The sequence below is a fragment of the Myodes glareolus genome, chromosome 19, assembly GCF_982192425.1.
Source record: "Myodes glareolus chromosome 19, mMyoGla1.1, whole genome shotgun sequence".
NCBI lineage: Eukaryota > Metazoa > Chordata > Mammalia > Rodentia > Cricetidae > Myodes > Myodes glareolus.
The window spans coordinates 46,978,660-46,995,300 of NC_142044.1; the positions used below are offsets into that span (position 1 = coordinate 46,978,660).

Consider the following 16,641-nt stretch of genomic DNA (forward strand, 5'->3'; position numbering starts at 1 on the left):
TGTGGGTCAGATTTGTACCGTATGCAGGGGGAGATGTGACTTCATAAAATTTACAGAAGTGTATGGGCAGGGCGTGGTGGCACACACCTGCAGTCCCAACCCTCAGGAGTCAGAGGCAGTAGGGATCTCATGATCAAGGCAGCCTAAGACACATCATGAGACCTTATCTCAAAAGGATCTTGGGCTGACCTGTCTAACCCTATGGGCATCCTCTCCTGCCTGTGTCCACCCCCTCCCCGGCCTCCAGGCGTGAGCAGTGATTGCAGGACTTCCGGTGGCGAATTCGATGCTCCTGGGTAAGGCCAGCTGTCTCAGAGGACACCAGCGCCCATGACTTCGGTGTTAATCACCTTATGCGACTCCACCCAGCCATGGAGGAGACTGTAGCAGCAGCTGCCTGTCTGCGGTCCCACCTGGGGAAAATGGGGCCGAGACAAGCTGCTGCTGGACCAGGGTGTGTGGCCTCCATTCTCTTGCAGGGGGTACATGAGTCCCGGGGTGTGACCGAAGACTACCTGCGTCTGGAGACACTAATCCAGAAGGTGGTGTCGCCGTACCTGGGCACCTATGGCCTCTACTCCAGCGAAGGGCCCTGCACCCATTCCTGCATCCTCGGTGGGTGCTGCCTGGGGCAATGGTGTGGGCAAAACCAGGATCCCACAGGAGCCCAGCTACAGTTACACAGCCAATCTGTCCCATGCACCTGCCTGGCCCTGCCCTGTGCAGACCTTGACCCTCAGTGGAGACGGGGTGCTGGAGGGTAGCAGGCAGTCCCCAGAACAGTGTGACTCTCCCGCAAAGACCCACCATGCAGAGAGCCTCCTGCATTCCCTAGATGTCACATGTGTACTGTCTCAGGGAGGGATGAGGTGAAAGTAGGCCCTATAGAGCCTGGTGGGTCCCTCAGAAGCCAGCTGTGCCATCCCTTGTTCATTCAGCAATGTCATTTGGGCACCTGCTGCATGTCAGCCCAGAGACCAAGCCGCACCCTCATTCACAGTTCTGGTCTAGCAGGGAAATGTTTCAGTGAGACCCCATCATGACCACTGGCCTGCAGGAGGAGATGCAAGCTAGATCATAGGAACAGACCAGATGGGTTCACTTGGAAGGCTCCCCTTCATCCGGGCCACTACCTAGGGTGTAAAGCCTTAATACTGGGTGTGCCTCAGCTCAGGCAAGTTAGAATGGGAGAGCTTTGCACCTTCAAGGACCAGCGGGATACGTGGTGGTCAAGAAGGCAACCCCTCCTGATCCAGAGAGGCTCCCTGGCAGCTTGCTGTACTCAGGAGTGCCACCTCATGGCCACTATGGGACATTGCAGGGTCCTGCATGGAAGCCTACATGGTCAAAGGCATTCTGCTCTGTCCTCACTCCATACAGTCTGTGTCTCCACAGCCAGGGAGGCCTGTAAAAAACTGCTTCATAGCACTGCCCACCCTGCAGCTCCTCCATGCAGGCACCCCTGGGTGCCAGCCTGTGAGAATGGGAGCCCAGTCTAACCTAGGAAATCACTGGTACTTAAGATCCGTAGGCTTCTGTGGGTGAGAACAATGAGATATGACTGTATGACTGATGTGGGGTCATTCACAGTTCACTGACAGCTTGCAGATTTGAACCTGGGCAGCTGAGGTCCTACTGCCTGTTCAGGTCGAGGCTGGGAATGTTAAAGTTCTCTCCAGCCTTGGCAGGAGGCTTGTATCCTGGACTGCTGAGGCCGATCCAGAACTAGCAGCCACTGAGCCTTTTACTGGGTGGGTTAGACACTTGACCCGAAGCCTCTACCCAAAGGTGGGACTTGGGACATACAGGGACCATGTGGGTCAGCAGCCACCATCCTGGTGTGTGACTGTGTCTGTTCCTGCAGAGAAACGGCTCCTGCGCCGCTCCCGCTCTGGGGACGTCCTAGCCAAGAACCCGGTGGTGCGCTCCAAAAGCTACAATACGCCCCTGCTCAATCCCGTGGCCGAGCACGAAGCGGAAGGCACAGCGGCCGGTGGTACAAGCATCCGCAGGCACTCGGTCTCTGAGATGACATCTTGTCCTGAGCCCCAGGGCTTTGTGGACACACCTGGCCAGGGCCCTTCGGGGACCTACAGGTCCTCTCCAACGCCCCACTCGGGGCCTTGCCCCAGCAGACTGTACCCCCCTGCCCGTTCCCCCGAGCAGGATCCAGCCCACGGCTCCCCACCCACCTCCAGCCCTGAGACACTGGTGGACCAGATCCTGGAGTCCGTGGACTCAGACTCTGAAGGAATATTCATTGACTTTGGGCGGGGTAGTCGCTCCAGTGTGTCTGACTTTGGTGCAACCGGAAGCCGGCCGAGTGTTGTGTGATGGCCTGAGATTAGTTCATGTTTTTACTGACCCCTGTGTGTTTGCGCGTCTGTGGGTGTGTGTGTGAGAGAGAGACTTGTTTGTAACTCTTTCCTAATCTCACCAGCCCCCTTGGTCACTGTATGCTCCCAGTCTGTTGGAAAACCTACTCACCTCCCCTGCTCACCCCAGGCCTGATTGGGCTGTCCAGTTGGCACCACCCAGATGCACACTGAACCACCTCGAGGATGGGGCCACCATGTGCCCTTCTGCCTGCCCCACCCTTGGTGCCCACACCTACCCAGAAAAATGTGAAACCAGTGGGTTCTGCCTATGCCAGCCCAGCTTGGCCCCCACAGTGACGGGACTCAAGCCACAGCCAGACCTGCCTCCCTCTGCCCTGGGTGGCCACAGGAAGGCATGAAATAAAGTTACAACTCCAGGCTCCTGTCTACCCCCTGGTGTCCTTCTGGGACCCCCACCTCATTGACCGCACCCTCCTGCCAGGGGCACATTCCCAAATTGAGGGCATGGCCACTTGCCCGTTGTCCACTCCTCTGCTTGCTTTCAGGTCCAGGGTCGCTGTGTCTTCTTGATAGACCGAGAAAGCATATAAAGAAGGCCTGAAACCTTAGTGGATGGTATAAGACAGGCTCTACTGTGGTCCCTGGTTTCAGCCCCAGACACCCACTGCGGCCAGGGATGGAAGGAGGTTGCTTGCCCTTTGTTTGGAGGGGGTTGCTGAAGACCCTCTTGGTACGGGCAGCTCAGCCCTCCCAGCTGCTCTAGGAGTGGTTCTTTGCCTCCAGAGAGGTTTGCGTGGAGTCTGAGGGTGGTTAGGACCTCCCTGGTCCTCAAATGAGCTGATTCTACTGCCTGGGAAATGGGCATAAGTGTTCTTCAGTGCTGGCAGGGTTGCTATAGGCTTGTACCGGCCCAGCAGCTTACCCCGACACCATCCCTAGAGTAGGCCTCTGTCATGTTGAGATCCTCTTTAGAGAGCCAGCAGAAGTATGGTCCTCTTTGATCACATGCTGACCCCTGCCCCTGACACTCAGGCCTTGATGGTCTGCTGGGAATGACAAGCGAATAGCAGCCCCAGGGGCAGGGTGACCAGATCTGGCCAGAAAATAGGATAGGAAGCAGCTATTTCATTCTTGAACTGCAAGGCCTTGTGGGTCCAGGGGATCTGCTGGAGATGTTAGGATGAAGGCTCTCCCGCCCCCCAGGGTGGGAGAAACAGCCTGTTCCAGCCAGGGGTGGCCTGCTTGAGTTTCCGTGCTCCCTGTGGTGAGGGCACACACTGGACTCACAGGCTGTCTCAGTGTCACGATTGCTGTGACGAGACGCGCAGAAGCAGCTTGGGGAGGAGAGGGTTTGTTGGTTTACCACCCAGACTCACAGTTCATTACAGGAAGCCAAGGCACAAACTTGGAGTCAAGAGCTGATGCAGAGGCCATGGAGGATTCCTGCTTGCTTTTTGTAACTTGTTCAGCCTCTTTTCTTTTCTCTTTCTCTCTCTCCTTCCTTCCTTCCTTCTTTGTTTCTTTCTTTCTTTGTTTCTTTGTTTCTTTCTTTCTTTCTTTCTTTCTTTCTTTCTTTCTTTCTTTCTTTCTTTCTTTCTTTCTTTCTTCTTGTTGCTGTTTCCTTTTGAGACAGGGTCTCTCTATATAGCCCTGGTTGTCCCAGAACTATGTAGACCAGGCTGACCTCCAACTCACAGAGATCCGCCTGCCTCTGCCTCCTGGGTGCTAGGCTAGGATTAGAGGCATGGGCCACCATTTCCTCTTTGCTTATAGAACCCAGGACCACCAGCCTAGGGGTGGCCCCCTCCCACAATGAGCTGCTTCCCACCTCAAAGAATCTGGAGAGAATGCTCAATTCCCTGGCTAGAAGCTGTCTGCATTGCTTCAGGCTCTCAGGGAAATGAGATAGGCCTGTGACCTGGCTAAGCTGTGCCACCCTGTCTTCTTCAACACCAGCACAGTTTGATCTTCAACCCTCTCTTTGAGGGGTGGAGGTGGCATTATGGGCAGAGGGCTTCCACTGTGTGAGTATGGGAGGCGGGGAGAGGGGGTTCTACTGTAAACAGCAAGCAGTGGTAATCAGGTGTATTGTGATTCTCTAGAGGACAGAACTGACAGACTATATATAAAAAGTAGGCTCTGATGTCAGTGAAGGGATGGGCTCGCCAGCAGGAGTGAGAGCAAGCAGCCCAAAGAGAGCAAACCTTCTTCCGTATCGTTATATAGGCTGCTGCTACCAGTCAGTGTAGCCCGGATTAAAGGTGGTGGGTCTTCCCACCTCAAAGATCCGTACTAAAAGTGAGTCTTTCCACTTAAAATGATTTAATTAAGAAAAAAAAAATCCCTCACGGGTGTGTCCAACTGCGCGTGTTTTAGTTAATTCCATATGTAACCAAGTTGACAACAGACCAGGTGTACAAAGATTGGCACACAAGGATGTGCCATACACGGATTTATTGCTAGGATGCCCCACCCACTCCTTGGGAGAGCCCTGAGCCAGGGGACCCGAGTTCCTGGCTGAAACCTCATGGTTTCATGGTTTGGAGCTCCCCACTCCAGGCAGCTCCATTGCTCTTTCTCCGAGCTCCCCGATCTGTCCTAAGGCCCCGTGTCCTACTGCTAGTTAGTTACTGCTGGATCAGTACAGGGCTCCAGGGTCCCGGTGGAGGTCTCTCAGTGTCCTAGGTTGGTTCCATTGGTTCCCTGGGCCCACCTCCCTCTGCAGACATGCATGTGTGTTTCTGTCCCCCATGGGTTGGGAGACAGAAATGACAAGCTCTACTAATTGATCAGCATACAGAGAAAGCATGAAGAAGGGCTGTGCGCTGCTGACTGTCACTGGGTGGGACACCAGGCCCTGCCTGAGCCATCCGCTCTGAGCTTCAATTCACTCACCTGAGGGGAGGTGTGAGGGTAGGGAACACACAGCAAGCAACTCTTGGGGATTTTTGTTTTTTTTAATGTTTTATTTTTTTAATGTTGAATAGGCTATGATGGCATTTGCCCTTAATATCAGTACTTGGAGGCCAAGGCAGATGGATCTCTGTGAGTTCAAAGCCAGCCTGGTCTTTATAGCCAGTTCTAAGTCAGCTAGAGTTACATGATAAAATAAATAATGTCCCAAAACAATAATAAGATGACAATGAACGCATGTTTTAATTGGAGAGACTCCTGGTAACTGACACAGCTCGGTGAGTGAGGCTTCCACTCCCATCTGAGGTGCTTGCCTTGTTCTGTGCTAACTCTCGAAGGCTTCTGGGACAATAAACAGCACTGCACCTCTCTATGGAGAGAATGCTGTCTTGGTCTTTAAAAGCTTGGCATGTTGGAATGTGTGTCCATCTTTCTTTTTTAAAAACCTTTTTACTGATTTTTTTGTGAATTTAATATCATGCACCCTGATCCCACTCATCTCCCCATCCTTCCATATCCACCCTCCAACCTTGCAACCCCCACAAAAGAAAACAAAAATAAATAAAAATAATAAAAAGTAAAAATTAAAAAAAAATCTTGCAGCTCTTTTGTCCCAATAGTTTTGCTTGCAAATGTCCATTGCGTTGAGTCATTGGATGGGTTCGAGGCCTCTGTCTTCTGCTACACTATCGATACCAGGTCCTCATGGGGACTCCTCTCCGATGTCCTGTTGTTGCCCTGTGTCATGGAGATCCTGCAGCTTTGGTTCTTCAGGCACTCCAGCAGATCTTAGATGGGGCAGATGAGATGTCAGTGAGCCCTGGGAACTCAATCAGGGTAGGTTTCACCCTTCGCAAGCCAAGCCCTCGGCTCTGTTCCCATCACTAGGGTTTGCTCATGCAAAGACACCACTGCTTAAGGCTGAAGATATGGGTCAGTGGGTAGAGTGCTCGCTTAATAGGCACAGGCCCTGAGTTTGATTGCATGGTGGCTCATACCCATCCTTAGCTACATAGTGAGTCTGGAGCCAGCCCGGGCTACATGGAACCCTGTCTTTTATGTTTTACTGTTTTAAGTCAAGGTCTCATCACGTAGTCCTGGCTGGCCTGGAACTCACTATGTTGACCAGGCTGGTTTCTAACTCAGATCCCTTCCCTCTGCCTCTTGAGTGCTGAGATTAAAGGTGTGTGCCACCATCCCCTGCTGAACCTCTGTCTTTAAAAGAAGATCCACCATTTTTCCATCAAGTTATCAGATACCCGGGTTTTATTGCCTTTATCTGCTGTTTGGAGGCAAAGGCAAGCCAGGTCATGAGCCTCCACGAGGCTGATGGGAAATTGAGGGTCTTTATGGTCTCACTTGGGGGCCCCCGTTAGTGTTAGTGTGAGAATCTCTTCCAGCCCGGCCCCTCCCTCACACCCAGGACCTAGAACCTAGCAGGTCAGAGGGCCTTGTTACCTGGCTTCGGCTGCTTCCTCTGTCCCCACCCTGTCCCAAGTCCAGTCACCTGTGACTCCTGCACTCAGCCCTCAGCACCATGGCACAGATGGCACACACACAGGGATTAGGGCACAGTGCTGCTTTGTCCCCAGTTCTGCAATGTTCCTTCTGTGCCCTTGGGATAAAAGCAGCTCCGGTGACTTGGTGGTAAAGGTCGTTTCATTCAGAGAGGTGCACTGGCATTTCCCCAGCTCCTCACAAACGGGCTCACAAAGCACAGGATTGAACAGTCTGTTCACCTGACTAATGCCTCAAGTCTCGGAACTCCCAGGCTCCCCTGCGCCTGTGCCACAGCACAGGGAGGTGGGAGGGATGGGTCCCTCCCTCTCCTTCCATTACTCTCAAAACCTTTGAAATTTCTTCCAGGATCCTACCTGGGGCAGCTACACCTGCTTCCTGAAGCTCCAGGACTCTTCCCACCCACTCTGCTGGAAGCCTCGCTGTCCTGTCTCCATAAGGACTCTGGGACCTTGGCTGAAGTCTCAGCACCCTTCACACACACGGCCCTCACACACGTCTCCACTCACATGTTCATATACACACATACAAATACATAATCCTATGCCCGCACATGAATGCTTGTATACCTACCCACTCACAGTACATGTTCACACTTGTCTGTACACACAGCCCAGGAAGGGGAGGCCTCCTGGTCCTCCCCTGGAGGGCTAGGTAAGCTGTAGAGAGGGTCTCTGGCTCTTCAGCTCACTCCCATTTTCCCAGAGCACCCCCATCATTTCTGGGCACCACTGTCTTGACCACAGGTTCAGGAAAGCATTTCTCTAGGCTTTGCCTGTGTTTGCCAGGCCCTAGACATCAGGTAGCTCAGAGGCCACAAAAGGAACAAAGACTGGGGTGCCCAATCAACTGGTATTCTTGATTGATTGATTGATTGATTGATTGATTGATTGATTGATTTTGAGACAGTGTTTCTCTGTAGCTTTAGAGCCTGTCCTGGTGCTGCAGACCAGGTTGGCCTTGAACCCACAGAGATCCCTCTGTCTCTGCCTCCCCGAGGGAGTGCTGGGATTAAAGACTCAAAAACTTCTTAGTCACCTACGGGATATGGAATGTGACCCTTGCAAGTCTGGGTGTTAAAGGCCAAGAGAAGGGGTGCCCATTCCAGCGGGAGAACTTGGCCTCTGAGCTCCAAGAGGCCTCACTGGTCAATTGGTGATGTCTTAAAGGTGTAGAAAGGAGTAGGGTCCTGGGTAGAGAAGACTACACAGGAACTCAGACACATCCCTTGACAATGAGCCTCAAAAAGCCACGGAGCATCTCCCAGTGACCTCTGTGTTCGCTTTCTGAGTACATCCACATCTTGTAGACTCCTTGCGTCGAGCAGGGTAATGGGAGCTCTCAGGGCTTAGATTGGGGAGCCTCCTGGAGCAGCATTGAGTCATTGGGTGGAAACCCACGTGGGCTGCCTCTCCCTTGCTTTTGGGACCAGCAGCATTCCAGGTGGGCTGCAGATGTGCAGCCTGCATGAGGTGTTCACGAAGCTAGGGGAAGACGCTAAGCCTGGGGGTTGGGGATGGTAGATGGGATGCCGCCATTTTGGCGGTGTCACTCAGTGTGACCTGGGTGCACATGCCTCCTTCCAGGAGTCCTGAGGCTTATGGAGTCTCCAGATGAAGAGAAGGCTGATGGGGGATACTGCACTCTATTCATGTATCCCTCACGACACTTCTGGAGACAGTCAGTGCCACTAGCATGAGTCCGAGATGGCGGATGTGAGTTATCAGGCAGACCAAACAGCCTCAGTCTCTCCATTTGAAGCAGGGGTCTTTGCAGATAATGACATGGTGTTGTGGTGACTTTGCTAGTCTGTGCCCATGACTCACATGCAGGGTCATAAAGCTGGAGGGTTATAAAACCACACCATTCAGGGGCACTGCACCAAAGGCTGCATTCAGCAGCAGATGGGTCCTTCGTGGGCTGTGACCTGAAGGAGGTAAGGGATCAATACTAAAACACTGACTTTGCCCCAGGACCCTTTTCCTCATTGGTGGATACGGTTGTAGAGAGGGCAAACCAGCCCTAACCAGCTGTAAAAGGTTATTAAAATGTAAAGTATCAACACATTACTGCAGAGAGGATCTCTTCGGGAGGCTCTCTGGGACTCTCCTCAGCTCGTGCTTGGTGGAGATGAAGGCAACATGAGGATGCAGATCAGGGAAGGATTTCATGTGTTAGCCACTTCAGCAGCCCGTTACTGAGGCAACGCTGATTGCCTGATCGTAGGAGCTTCCCAAGTTGTCAGGAGTGAGGAGCCACACGCTGCTTCCAGAAACAGTGTCTAAAACCACCCCACAGTGGAGAGTAGCCCTAAGGGCAAAGCAGTGACTAATTTAGCAGTCCACAGGAGACTCCACCCACAGGAGACTCCACCCACAGGAGGCTCCACCCACAGGAGACTCCACGCCACAGGAGGCTCCACTCACAGGAGGCTTCACTCCACAGGAGGCTCCACCCACAGGAGGCTTCACTCCACAGGAGGCTCCACGCCACAGGAGGCTCCACTCACAGGAGGCTTCACTCCACAGGAGGCTCCACGCCACAGGAGGCTCTACTCACAGGAGGCGCTACTCACAGGAGGCTCCTCTCCACAGGAGGCTTCACCCACAGGAGGTTTCACCCTACAGGAGACTCCACCCTACAGGAGGCTCCACCCACAGGAGGCTCCACCCACAGGAGGCTCCACCCACAGGAGACTCCACTCCACAGGAGGCTCCACTCCACAGGAGGCTTCACCCACAGGAGGCTCCACCCACAGGAGGCTCCACCCACAGGAGACTCCACCCACAGGAGGCTCCACCCACAGGAGGCTCCACCCACAGGAGGCTCTACTCACAGGAGGCTCCTCTCCACAGGAGGCTTCACCCACAGGAGGCTTCACTCTACAGGAGACTCCACCCTACAGGAGGCTCCACCCACAGGAGACTCACTCCACAGGGCACCCTACCTCAAAGGAGGCTCCAGTCGCAGTGATCCAAAATCAATAGACACAGTAGCCATACCTAGAAGGTCCCAGGTCCTCCGCCTGTAGCCACTTTACATACCACCTAACCCCACCCCATTGCAGGGGTCTCTGCAAACACCGCGTCCAGCAGAGAGGCAAGAAGGCAGTGAGTTCAATGTAATTCAGTCACTGGTGTTGGTTCAAACTTTGACTGTCTGACCTTGGATAGTTTATTTCAGGTATATTTAAGCAGAGCAAAATTTTTTGTTTGTTTGTTTTTCAGGACTGGGTTTCTCTGTGTAGTCCTGGCTGTCCTAGAACTCGCACTGTAGACCAAATTGGCCTCAAACTCACATAGATAGATCTGCCTGCTTCTGCCTCCCGAGTGCTGGGATTAAAGGCGGGCCCCATCACCACCCGGTAACACAGCATAATTTGATGAAAGTTTCCTAGTAATAATGAACTCAGTGTGCACAACAAAGTTTAAGACATGACTACGTCAAAAACTCTTTGTAAAGTGGCATCTTCTGTAAAGATAGGTTCTGCAGATTAACTGAGAAAACAGCTCAAGATAAGGGTCTGGGGGAGGAAAGCTCGGCCACACAGGGCAAAGGTCGCCAGGCTATTAACCATGTTTGCTCTCAGCCTTCTGGACAGAAAACAGGTTGTACATCTCTCCCCTTGAAGAGACAACCCTGTGTGTTTAACATTTCTGGTTTCCTTAGTGCTTATCTGTAAGCACAAGGGCCTATGTGCCTGTTACACACACACACACACACACACACACACACACACACACACACACACGCTGGTAACACGGTGTGTTTCTAGTCAGCCTCCTCCCTTAGAGTGTACTTCGTTATGGTGGAGCCTGTCACTGTCCATGCCCTGGTGGCAAAGAGGCCTGGGCTAACTAATTGTTAGATCACTTTCCAATGGGACTGTCTAGTTCGTTTATGTCAACTGGACATAAGCTGGTGTCATCGAAGAGGGAACCTCAGTTGAGAAACGCCCCTTTAGGTCAAACTGTAGGCAAGATCGTTTTCTTAATTGATGATTGGTGTGGGAGGCCCAGGCAACTGTGGGTGGTGCCATCTCTGGACAGGCGATCCTGGGAGCCATAGAAAAGTGAATTGTGCTGGCAGTGGTGGTGCACATTTTTGATTGCAGCATTCCAGAAGTAGGCAGATCTCTGAGTTCGAGGCCAGCCTGGCCGGTCAACAGATTAAGTTCTAGGACAGCCAGGCAGTCAGAGCTACACAGAGAAACCCTGTCTCTCGAACACTCACCACCACCACCACCACCAAATCAATCTATCTATCTATCTATCTATCTATCTATCTATCTATCTATCTATCTATCTATCTATCAAACTGAGCAAGCCACGAGGAGCCAGCCAGTCAGTAAGCGGTTTCCTCCAAGGCTTCTGCTTCAGTTTCTGCCTCAAATCCCTGCCCTGGTTTCCCTGGTGGACTGTGGTCAGAATATATACTCTGAAACAAAGCCTCCCCAAGTTGCTTTTGGTCGTGGTCTTTATCACAGCAACAGAAACTTAACTAAGACAGCGGCCTATGAGGTGAGACTCCTTTGATAACAGCGGCCTTTGAAGAGACGGGGTAGCAGCCTAGGATACCAGTGGCCACACCCCTGTCAAACAGGAATGAACTGAAGATCCCGAGGAGACACAACACCTGTCATGGAGAGGTTGGAATGTTGCAGATTCAGAGCCAAGTTATCTCACGCTATCTTGATAGCCAGCCATTCATTGTCCTCCTCTGTGTCCTTGTGACTGGCCCACGGGTGAGATCTTTGGAGACGTGCTGAGAACAGGACCCTTATCCTCCCCTCCACCAAGTCTGAGGTCTGAGCAGAGACTGCCCAGCTTTGTGGAACTTGCTTACCCGATGCTCCCACCATTGTATTTGCAAAGTGCACTGATTTATGACTTTCTTTGTTCGGTTGCTGCAAGAACTTCATGCAACCCGACCACACTGGCGTCACTTATATTTGGTTCTAGAGTAAACACGCATTCCCTTGGAGGTAGTAGCTGGTTTTTGGAGTTAGGGTATCCAGAGCAGAGGCTGCTAGACTGGGGACGTAAAGGGCTTCCATCCTGGGTCCCAGGGTCCCAGGGTCCCAGAGAACACCATGGAGTGTGCACCAAGGTTGACCCTTGTGCCGTCAGCCCTTGTCTCTGCTGGGAAACAGATCATGGTATCATCGCTGCACTAGGCTATCAACAGAGCTGTGCTTGGCTACCAACAGAAAGCAGGCCCGCAACCGGTGGGTTCCAGTGCCTTGGCCAGCAGAGGGAGTGGCTGGAGGAAGTCCAGATTCCTTTCTGCCTGCCTGTCCCCTTGCGTCAGCAGCACGGAAACGCAGGTTTCCTGGCTCTAAGAAGATTGCAGCTCCCTGCAGCTGGCTGGGCCAGCCACTGGGGAAGAGTACAAACAGGAAGTCTAGGACCCAGGCTGGTGGCCCTGGTTTTTTTGTGTGTGTGTGTGTGTGTGTTTTTTTTCTTCTCCTCCTGTCTCCTGTGCTCCACCCCAGCATGCTCATTAACTTAGAATTTGCTGCTTGGGAAAGAAGGGACTTCCGACTTCATAAACGTGTAAGATCAAATTTAATAAAGCTGACAGTAATACCATTTGGTGGTACCTCTTCATTCCGCATTATCCTTCGTTTTTTATTGCAGAGCCTTTGAAATCAAAGTTATTGTAGAAACAGAAGGGAAAACCCAACGGCCCGATTACCGCAGAAGAAAGAGAGGGAGGGTGCCTGTGTGCAGTTCCTTTCGGGAAATCTGCCCTTGTGCGTCACTGGTGTGCACACACATCTGTGCTCCTGGCCATTCAGTCACTATAGATGGTTGGTTTACTGTGTGGGTTGTGTGTGTGTGTGTGTGTATGCAAACGCACATAGTAGAAGTAGAGAACTAACCTCCAAAGGTTGTCCCTGACCTCTACACATGCCCTGACACACGTGTGCCACCGTTTCACCCCCATATATACTAATAAATATAATAAGAAGTAGAAGGGATTCAGCCTGGGTTCCTTGCTGTCCATCACCTCGTGTCTTCTGCAGGGAGGAAGATGTTAGGTAATCGGATCCAAGCTGTGCTGTGTTGGTTTACGGGTCCATGTGCCAGGATGACTGAAATGTCTTCACAGGAGGAAGCAGCTGCAAGGGCACTGAGGGAATGTGGAGAACACTGCTCCGCCACCCTACTGTGCAGAGGCAGCCCTACTATGTGCCAGAGCAGTGAGCACCCTGCTCACCCTGGCCTCTGCTTAGCTCAGGTCACTGTCGTCCCTTCCTCCTACCACATATTTAGTGATTTCATAGTTGTCTTCAGCAAAAGCAGTGACCAGTCTTCCATGACCTGTGTGTGTGTGTGTGTGTGTGTGTGTGTGGTGTGGTGTGTGTGTTTGTGTGGTATGATATGTGTATGATGTATGTGTGTGATTGTTATTCTTGGTTATCAGCTTGACTACATCTGGAATAAAGAAAAATCCTAAAACCCAAATGGTTGGGCACACCCATGAGGGATTTTTTTTTTCCTTAATTAAATCATTGAAGTGGGAAGACCCACTTTTAATCTGAATCTTTTGAGGTGGGAAGTTCCAACTTCAATCTTGGCCTCACCTTCTGCTTGCAGAAGAAAGCTTTCTCTGTTTGCCTGCTTGCTCTTGCTGGCAAGTCCATTCTTTCGCTGGCTTTAGAGCCTGCTTCTTTGGGATTCCAGTGGGCACTGAAGACCCTCTGAGACACCAGCCTGGTGGACTGAGCAACTACTGGACTCTTGGAACTTCTGTTGGTAACTGCCATTGTTGGACAGGCTGGGCCACAGACTGTAAGCTATTCTAATAATAAATCCCCTTTGCATATATACATTCTATCAGTTCTGTTCCTCTAGAGAACCCTCACCAATATAGTGTTTCTTCGACTCAGCTGATTAGAGGCCCCTCCTGGGGTAATTTTCCCCCTGCTGCTAGCTTTATCCAAGAGACAACTTGGGCACTTGGATAAAAAGCCAGAGCAGTGACAGAATACCTTTCCTGGCAAGTGCGAGATACCAGGTTCAACCCCTTGTATTGCCAGGAGAAAGCAACAAGGCTGATTTCCCATCAGGATGCTTCAACTCCTGTGGAATGAAAAACTCAAACTCAAACACTAATAGTTGGTGTGGGTGTATGGGGCTAAAGTAAGAAGGCCTCGGGGCAGGTCTGACCCAGGAGATGTTCGGTGTTACCACAAACTCAGGTCCTTGCCAAGTCTACCTCATCCTAAGCCTAGATCCCACCCTGGTGACCAGACGGCTAGTGATGTGGGTTCAGAACACATTGCCCCCAAACATGGCACTTGGGAAAGTTGGTTAGAAGGATTGAGTTCAACCTAAGAGATACATCTGGACATGGCTATGAGGGTGATGTCAAAAACTTAGGAGAGCAGACCTGCCTTGGATGTGGATGTCACAATCCCATGGACTGGAGTCCCAAAGTGAAGCAAGGAACAGGCTACTTTTAAGAGAGCTTCCTGTTTTTGCAGAGGACCTGAGTCCCATTCCATTTCACCAAGATTGGGTGGCCTTCATTGGCTTAACTCTAGTTCCCAGGGGTCCATCACCTTCTTCTGGCCCTTGAGTGTACCTCTATACACACACGCACACACATACACATACACACATGCACACACGCACACACACGCACACATATGCACGCACACACGCACACACATGCACACACACATGCACGCATACATGCACACACACATGCACGCACGCACACACACATGCACGCATACATGCACACACATGCATGCACACACGCGCGCACACACATGCACGCATACACACACACACACACATGCACGCACGCATGCACACACACACACTTACTAAATATAAAAGTAAATATAAAATTTTTAAATATAAAATTACTAAATATAAAAGAAAAGAATGAGGGGCTGGAGAGATGGCTCAGTGGTTAAGAGCATTGCCTGCTCTTCCAAAGGTCCTGAGTTCAATTCCCAGCAACCACATGGTGGCTCACAACCATCTGTAAATGAGGTCTGGTGCCCTCTTCCGGCCTGCAGACATACACACAGACAGAATATTGTATACATAATAAATAAATATTAAAAAAAAGAAAAGAATGAGAACAAGCATCAGCATGTCTCTCGCCACTGCCACCCTGCTGTCCCCATAAACTGTGAGCCCAAATGAACCCTTCGAGCCTAAAGCTGATTCTGTCATGGGCATGTTGTCACAGCAACGAGACAAGGGACTAACTGATACAGGGCTTACATCTTCCCTTTTCCTTTCTCCCCTGACCAGGTCACAAGGTCCCATGAGAGGTGCCTCATTACACCCAGAGACATGGGAACACAATGGAGGGGTTAACTTCCCCCAGTTTATTACCATTAGGCCATGATCCCTTTTGCCCGCCAATCTTGTTCCTCCCTGACTAATACCCTTCCTCAAACCCAAGTATGAAAACTCACAATGCACCTATTTCTCTGGGTCTTCCTTTCTTTATGAGGTTTCCCATGTCCCGCAAAACTTCCATGAAAGGGAACTGGAGAGGTGGCTCATTGGTTAAGAACATTGACTGCTCGTGCAGAAAGACCTAGATTCAGTTCCCACCGCCCACAAGACAGCTCGCAACCCTGGTAACTCCAGTTCCAGGGAATCTGATGCCCTCTCCTGGCCTCCATGGGCACCGCATGCATGTGGCATATAGAGATGCGCGAAGGCAAAACACCCACACACATGAAATAAAAATAAATTAAAAAAATTAAACTCGGGCAGGAAAGATGGCTCAGAGGTTAAGAGCACTGACTGTTCTTCAAGAGATTCTGAGTTCAATTCCCAGCAGCTACATGATGGCACACAACCATCTGTAATGAATGAGATCTGGTGCCCTCTTCTGGCGGGCAGGGATACATGCAGGCAGAACACTGTATACATAATTAATAAATAGATCTTTTAAAAAAGTTTTAAAAATTAAACTCTTCCATGAGATAATTAGGTATGCTACCCACTTGTTAAGGTGTCTTCTGTTAAAGAGGCTTCCGTTACGGGCTCAGCAAAGGAGGGCGGAGATGGCTCCTAGTAGGGAGCCAAGCTTCCCTACTAGGGTGCGGTGGTAGATACAACAAATCATATTTTTCTCTTTCCCACCATCCAGCAAATTCCAACAGATCCGCTGGAGGAGTTTGCCCTCCATGAAAGACTGTGCTGCTTGCTTGCCTGAGGTCCAGTAGCTTCTTTAAACAGGAGGTAGTGACTTAAACCACTGATTGTCCCCTGAGGTCACTACACCCTCTAGAGGTGGGTGGGTGGGGTCAATACCGCCCTGTTTTAGCTGCCCTACCAAGGTTCCTCAGGACCAAGTCCCACCCATGCAGGGCCTGTGGAGAAGAGAAACTTCTTCAAGTGAAGCTTGGTGTGGGGATCCCCAGAAAGGGCTCCCCGGGACCCTGTGTGGGGACAGATGGACAGGGTGGAAGGACAGGAGCTGGGAAACGGTGGTACTGTGACATACTTTGAAGGAGCCATCAGGGCTTGAGAGTAGACCACACTGAAGATGTGAGGACTCGACAGTTTGGACTCCACCATTGGAAGAATGGGATGGGAAGGAGTTGGGGAGGTGAGTGCGTCGCTCCAGAGGTTGGGTATCCTGCCGAGAGCTAGGGGCCTGAGCTTGGGATTGAGGTGAGAGCTGGAGGTCATCAGAGTTGTAGGTTGGTGGATAGCAAGGGGATGCCAGAGACAAGGTGTGTGTGGGAAAACGTGCTGGCCCAGCAGGACATCAGGAAGTGGAGGAAGCGGCAGCCTGGAGACAAAAGTACATGCTCTGGTAAAGCCACTTTCGTGCCTCCCTCCTCCACTGGTCTGCTTCCTTTAGGACGTCGAGGTCTTCTTGT

The 16,641-nt window shown here is 51.4% G+C and overlaps 1 protein-coding gene across 4 annotated transcripts in view; it reads left to right on the plus strand.

The window, feature by feature from the left end:
- The window catches only part of Prr5 (proline rich 5), a 40,813-nt gene extending 38,058 nt beyond the window's left edge, over positions 1 to 2,755 (plus strand). For all 4 annotated transcript variants that reach the window (XM_085678521.2, XM_085678522.2, XM_085678520.2 and 1 more), the window contains 2 exons: positions 480 to 615; positions 1,865 to 2,755. In XM_085678521.2, coding sequence (XP_085534647.1) covers positions 480 to 615; positions 1,865 to 2,334 — 606 coding nt within the window. In that variant the 3' untranslated portion in view covers positions 2,335 to 2,755. The remainder of the gene's footprint in view (positions 1 to 479; positions 616 to 1,864) is intronic.
- Positions 2,756 to 16,641: the final 13,886 nt, after the last annotated feature.